We start from the raw sequence: 5,686 nt of genomic DNA, 5'->3' as shown, positions 1-5,686 counted from the left end.
ATGAGTACAACATATGCACACGTTAAAAAGAATAAGAACAAAACTGAGTGTGCAACCTGGCATGGAAATGGCTTGGAGAGGTTCGAGAAACTGATCACCTGTCACAACCAGGGCGTGGCCCCCATAGTAGGATAAGGGGAGCCAAGTTGTAAAGAAGACAGGAAGCTATCTCTATCCATCCACTGACAGTAGGAACCAAATTAAACCAAGGTCATAAAGTGTTAAGGCTTCTATGGCAAGTGTCTTGCCGATACACGCATTCTCTCATATTTAAGCGCCTCCTCCTGTATCCCAAGCTCATTGTATTCCTTCCATAGTTGCTTACATCTCTATGATCGCCTCCCATATTTGTGCCACCCCATAAACCATTGCCCAGAGAGCCTTCTCCATGAAAGACCACCTTCAAGTTCAACAACAGCACCAACACTAGAGCTCCCTTCGGGGTTCAGGTTCCACCCTACCGAGGAGGATATCATCACCTCGTACCCGGTCCCCAAGGTGCTCAACCCAACCTTCATCGCGATAGCGATCGGGGAGGTAGATCTGAATAAGAACGAGCCATATGAGCTTCCCAAGAAGGCAAAGATGGGGGAGAAGGAGTGGTACTTCTACTGTCAGAAGGACCGCAAGTATCTCATGGGGATACGGACCAACCGGGCCACGAAAGCCGGCTACTGGAAGGCCACGGGCAAGGACAAGGAGATCTTCCACCCAACGCCCACTCTCATCGGCATGAAGAAGACACTCGTGTTCTACAAGGGCAGGGCGCCTAGGGGGGAGAAGACCAACTGGGTCATGCACGAGTACAGGCTTGAGATCAGCAAGCAGCCTGCATCCGGCCCATCAACCGCCATCCCAAAGCTGCCGCCATTAATGCATCCTTCAAGGTATTTAAACCTAGAGTAGTAGTGCATATGAATCATAAACACGCCTATATGTACCTAGCTACTGGCCATCGTTGATTTGCACCGATTTAATTTATGTATGTTGGTAGAAGGAGCGTGTGGTTTGCAAAATCTTCCATAAGAACACTGGAGTCAAGAAGGTGGTGACCCCGTCGTACGCCATGCACATGCCCATATCGATGGGAGGAGAGCCGCAACAAAGCTCCCTCAACTCTAGTACATTTCCGCCTCCCATGGACTATGGCGCATCGTTGTCGCTGGCGCCTCCGCTGTTTTTGTCTGAAGCTTCTTCGTACCATTTGCACGCCGCCAGAGCCGGCTCGTCGATGACGGGCAGCTTGGTGCTCCCCATGGTGAACAACCACTACCTTGAGAACCACCACCTGATGACGGGCGGCAACCCAATGTTGTCCTACCAACAACAGCAGATGATGCAAATGCAAATGGGTGCAGACCAGGGCTTCATGGTGGGGGTCTAGCCGTCGTCCATGGTGTCCGAAGAGGACGTCGTAACCGGCTGAGCAACAACGTCCAAGACAATGACGCCGCAACAACCATTGACGGTTAATATGGGTATGGATGACATTTGGAAGTACTCATGATCCAAGACAAGAGATATATGTATGTGTGTATGCATGAATTAACCATCCATTAACAAACCGGTTGATATATACCAACGCCTATATTGGTTTGCACCGCATTTCACTTTCCAGCATGACCGCAAGAGAGTTTGCATGCATTGCCCGACTTGACTTGCCTCTGTGTCAGATTTAATCTATACTCCATCTGTATCTAAATATAAGGCATTTTAACTGCACAACCGTCATATATTTAGATACAGAGGAAATAACAAATATAATTTTTCAAGGAGAATAACCCTGGGTTCTGAATCAAATACTCTATATATCACCATGGAGAACATATACTCGTATAAACAGGGAAGACTAAAATAGCTAGCTACAAAATCGCACCTGATTTCCATGTCTGATTCATTTTCAGACGAAGGAGGAAGTATATCAACAAATTAGCCACCATTTTTTTCACTGCGAATTCAACTTGTGATAGTCTATGGTTTGGCCTTGCTCTTCTCGGGCTAGGCAGTGGACCGGGACATCAAAAAAAAGATCATGATAAGCGTCACACTGACAACTCTGAACGTTTTTTATGACAAATTTAGTGTCAGGAGGATGCCAACTTTAATTGTAAAGCATGTCAATCCTGTGACAAGTTTCAGTTTTTTCTTGGGTTTGTTTTTTTATTTTCGTATGACAACTTTGATGATTGTAAAAAATCTCATGTCCGAAGTGCTTCGTGTTATGACATTTATTATTTAACGGAAAAAATTGAACACAGGCGTGAAAAAGACAAAAGGATAAAAGGGAACACCCTCACAGATTAACCTGGCAGTCGGGTTGGGTTTCACCGGGTCGACCTCTACCACCCTTTGCCCACGACCCTACCCATGGGTATACAAGCAGACCCACGCCCGACCCTCTACCACCCTTTGCCCACGACCATACCCATGGGTATACAAGCAGACCCACGCCCGAACCCGATGGATGACCCAACTTTAGGGCGCCCATCGGGTTTGAAATAAATATTTATTTTTATTTTTATAGTTCAAAAATAGTACATGTCTTGTCGTACGTGCGCCCATCTGGCAGCTACGACCTGTGAGGAAGAGCTGCAAAGGTCACACCTTCTTATATAGCTAGCAAGCTGGTTCCTTCTTCTTCTCTGCGCGAGGTGGGACTAAACAAGTCTGTTCCTTTGCGTGAGCACCAACCTTTAGCTGCATGGGCTGCATATTGCAAGTTGGGCTGAAAATTTAACACAATATACGGACTTGAGGGAGCGGACCTTTAGCTGCATGAGGCCTTGGGCCAAACAAGTAATTGAGCAAAGGCCTTGAGCGGGGGGAGAGGGACTTTCATATCGGTGAATGTGATCTTGGTGGTCGTGGTGTGGTGCTTCTTATTAGTGTTTTTTCAGCATAGATGGCTGTTGGATGATAGGGGTTAGTGTATTTTGTGCACCGAAGGGCCCACATGTCAGATAATCGGGCGACCCATTGGGTGACCCACGAACAAGACCTTATGCCCGTACCCTACCCACGACTAATCGGGTTACCCATCGGGCTTACCCATGGATGAGGATGACGATCCATACCCTACCCATTCGGGTCGGGTGCCCATGGGCGCGGCCGCCCATGGGTTGGATTGCCGGGTTGACTCACAGAGTCCCAGTCCATCTCGCCAACGGTGGCAGTGTGGCACCGCCTCCGCTGCTCAGGGCAGGCTCATCCTGTCCTGTTCCTACTGCAGCTAGCTAGCCAGCCTGCCTGCTACCTTTGATCTCTTCTCCGCGCCCACCACCCCCATATCACTTTCTTATCGACGACCGCTAGCTCCATCCCGTTCCCAGCTCCAGACCAGAGAACGCCCACGACTAGCGTCGCCACTTGCCGGCTTGCCGCGCCCAACTTCCTCGTGACCCCTTGCTCCCTCCAACGGCCGCATCTTGCTAGCTTCTACTGCTACGCTCATCATTCGCGACCAAGTGAGCTCCCTCCCTCCATGTCCTTTGGCAAGCCGGACATGAGCAAGGAGGGCATGTACCAGGAGCGCAAGGACGCGCCGGCCACACGGTTTGCGACGCCGCCGCCGATGCACCACCGCCATGCCGGCCACGGTGACCACCACCAGCAGCAGCTGGAGTGCTTCTCTGATGAGGTGGACAGCCGGGGTACCGCCGAGATGAAGGAGCCTGGGGGCAGTGCGGCCGGCTCCCAGCTCGTTTCAGGCGGCGGCGTTGGCGACGGGTCGAGCATCGAGGTGGCCAAGAAGCGGAGGGGGAGGCCGCCGGGGTCCAAGAACAAGCCGAAGCCGCCCGTGGTGATCACGCGGGAGGCGGAGCCCGCGGCGGCGATGCGGCCGCACGTGATCGAGATCCCCGGGGGCCGCGACGTCGCTGAGGCGCTGGCGCGCTTCGCGAGCCGCCGCAACCTGGGGATCTGCGTGCTCGCCGGCACCGGCGCCGTCGGCAACGTCTCGCTCCGCCACCCCTGCCCCACGGCGCCCGGTGCTGCCCCGGCCGTCGTCGTCTTCCAGGGCCGGTTCGAGATCCTCTCCATCTCCGCCACCTTCCTGCCCCCGGCCATGGCCGCCGTGGCGCCCCAGGCCGCGGCCGTCGCTGCCGGGCTCTCCATCTCGCTCGCCGGCCCGCACGGCCAGATCGTCGGCGGCGCAGTTGTGGGCCCGCTCTACGCCGCGACAACAATCGTCGTCGTCGCCGCCGCCTTCACGAACCCCACCTTCCACCGCCTCCCCGCCGACGACGACGCGCCGATGCCCGTCTCCGTGTCGCTCTCCGGCAGCGCGGAGGCGGACGAACACCGCGCCCGTCAGCACCAGCCGGAGTCGCAAGAGCAGCGTCACCAACGGCGGCACGTGACCCCGTCGGCAGCACAGTCGGTGGAACCTTGTGGCGTGCCCGTCTACGCCTGCCACCCGCAGCCGCAAGAAGTGATGTGGCCGCTTGCTGCTCGCGCGCCGCACCAACCGCCACCGCCGCCGCCACCGTACTGATCAGAGAGAATGTGTACGCCCTTTTTACCAGATTGCCTGCATCCCGCAAGGTTCATGGCTAGATCTGCATTAACCTTAGCTGCACCTTAGGGTTTAACTCTGTTTTCTTGGGCTTCTACTTCTGATTTCGACATTGATCCGCATTTCGTACGGGAAACTGAGAATTGAATGTCAACCTGCGTTTTCTTGCAAGCTGCATGCACGTCACAAGCTATAGCAGTATAGCCCATTATTATCTGTCTTTGGCAATCTCATCCTAACCAAATATAGTTCATATGCCAGTATTTAGTTGTACTACGTTTGTTTTGTTTTGCACAAGCGCCAAGATTAGTTCTACTCACCAGCTAGCCCCAAGCAGCTGCAAGTTGTACATGTACTTGTACTTGTACTATTTTGACACCATACCCTTTTGTGGTACCATCTATGCTGATAATTGAGAGCCTAAATACTACTCCGTACCACATAATGGGGGAGCTTGCACTGCACCTCCCCATTATGTTTTTTTTTTCTTCCAAAAAAGCATAATGGGGGAGGTGCAGTGCACTGCAGGCGTGCCCATTCCCTTCCGTAGAGCCATTGATTTGTGGTTCTCTACCGTATGGGCCTTTCAGCCTTCTCCCATTAGCCGTGTTTCCTACTTTTTCTCTACTCTACTCCAGTATATATGCACTTGCAGAAAAGAAGACGCTAGCCAACAGAACAGGAAGGCTGCGATGGACGCAAAGCATGCTAGTTGTTACCCCGTCGTGATCGTATGTAGTAGAAATTTGGTCCATGGATGTGGGTCAGGACTAGCCAGTATCTGTTGGTGATTAACCTTTGAGTTGAAGTGAGTGTATATAAATCAATGACAAGACATTGGTGTGAATGACAGCATTGATTTTAGAGCCATCATTCACTGTGTATACACCGTTAGATCTACGACTACCCCGGTTTTTGGATTTTATTAGACTCACTTGTATTTACGTAGATTTGGTTTGCAAAATATGAGTGGTGCGTCATAAAAGTTATTTTCTTGGATTCATATTCAAATGAAGTTCTCAATGGTATCCTTTTTTCTACATATAACTAATATTTATTACACAAAATGTATTGTCAAATCTTGGTTCAAAATGTGAGGGGCTAATAAACCCGGACATAGGGAGTAGGATATCAATCAACTGATCAATGTACGTTGAAATTTCAAAAAAAAAA

The 5,686-nt window shown here is 51.4% G+C and overlaps 1 protein-coding gene and 1 pseudogene across 1 annotated transcript; both read left to right on the top strand.

The window, feature by feature from the left end:
* The first annotated feature begins 388 nt into the window (after positions 1–388).
* LOC123116302 (NAC domain-containing protein 20-like) lies at positions 389–1,576 on the top strand (annotated as a pseudogene).
* A 1,573-nt stretch (positions 1,577–3,149) lies between these two features.
* Positions 3,150–5,466, top strand: LOC123116301 (AT-hook motif nuclear-localized protein 17). The gene has a single exon (XM_044537279.1). The coding sequence runs from the start codon at positions 3,482–3,484 to the stop codon at positions 4,490–4,492; it is 1,011 nt and encodes a 336-aa protein (XP_044393214.1). The 5' UTR covers positions 3,150–3,481; the 3' UTR covers positions 4,493–5,466.
* The last annotated feature ends 220 nt before the right edge of the window (positions 5,467–5,686 follow it).

The sequence above is a fragment of the Triticum aestivum genome, chromosome 5B, assembly GCF_018294505.1.
Source record: "Triticum aestivum cultivar Chinese Spring chromosome 5B, IWGSC CS RefSeq v2.1, whole genome shotgun sequence".
Classification (NCBI taxonomy): Eukaryota; Viridiplantae; Streptophyta; class Magnoliopsida; order Poales; family Poaceae; genus Triticum; species Triticum aestivum.
This window is presented reverse-complemented; position numbering and strand designations above follow the sequence as displayed.

Bases quoted from the DNA above. Each gene is read 5' to 3' on its own strand.
- LOC123116301 (XM_044537279.1), top strand. From the start codon at position 3,482: ATGTCCTTTGGCAAGCCGGACATGAGCAAGGAGGGCATGTACCAGGAG.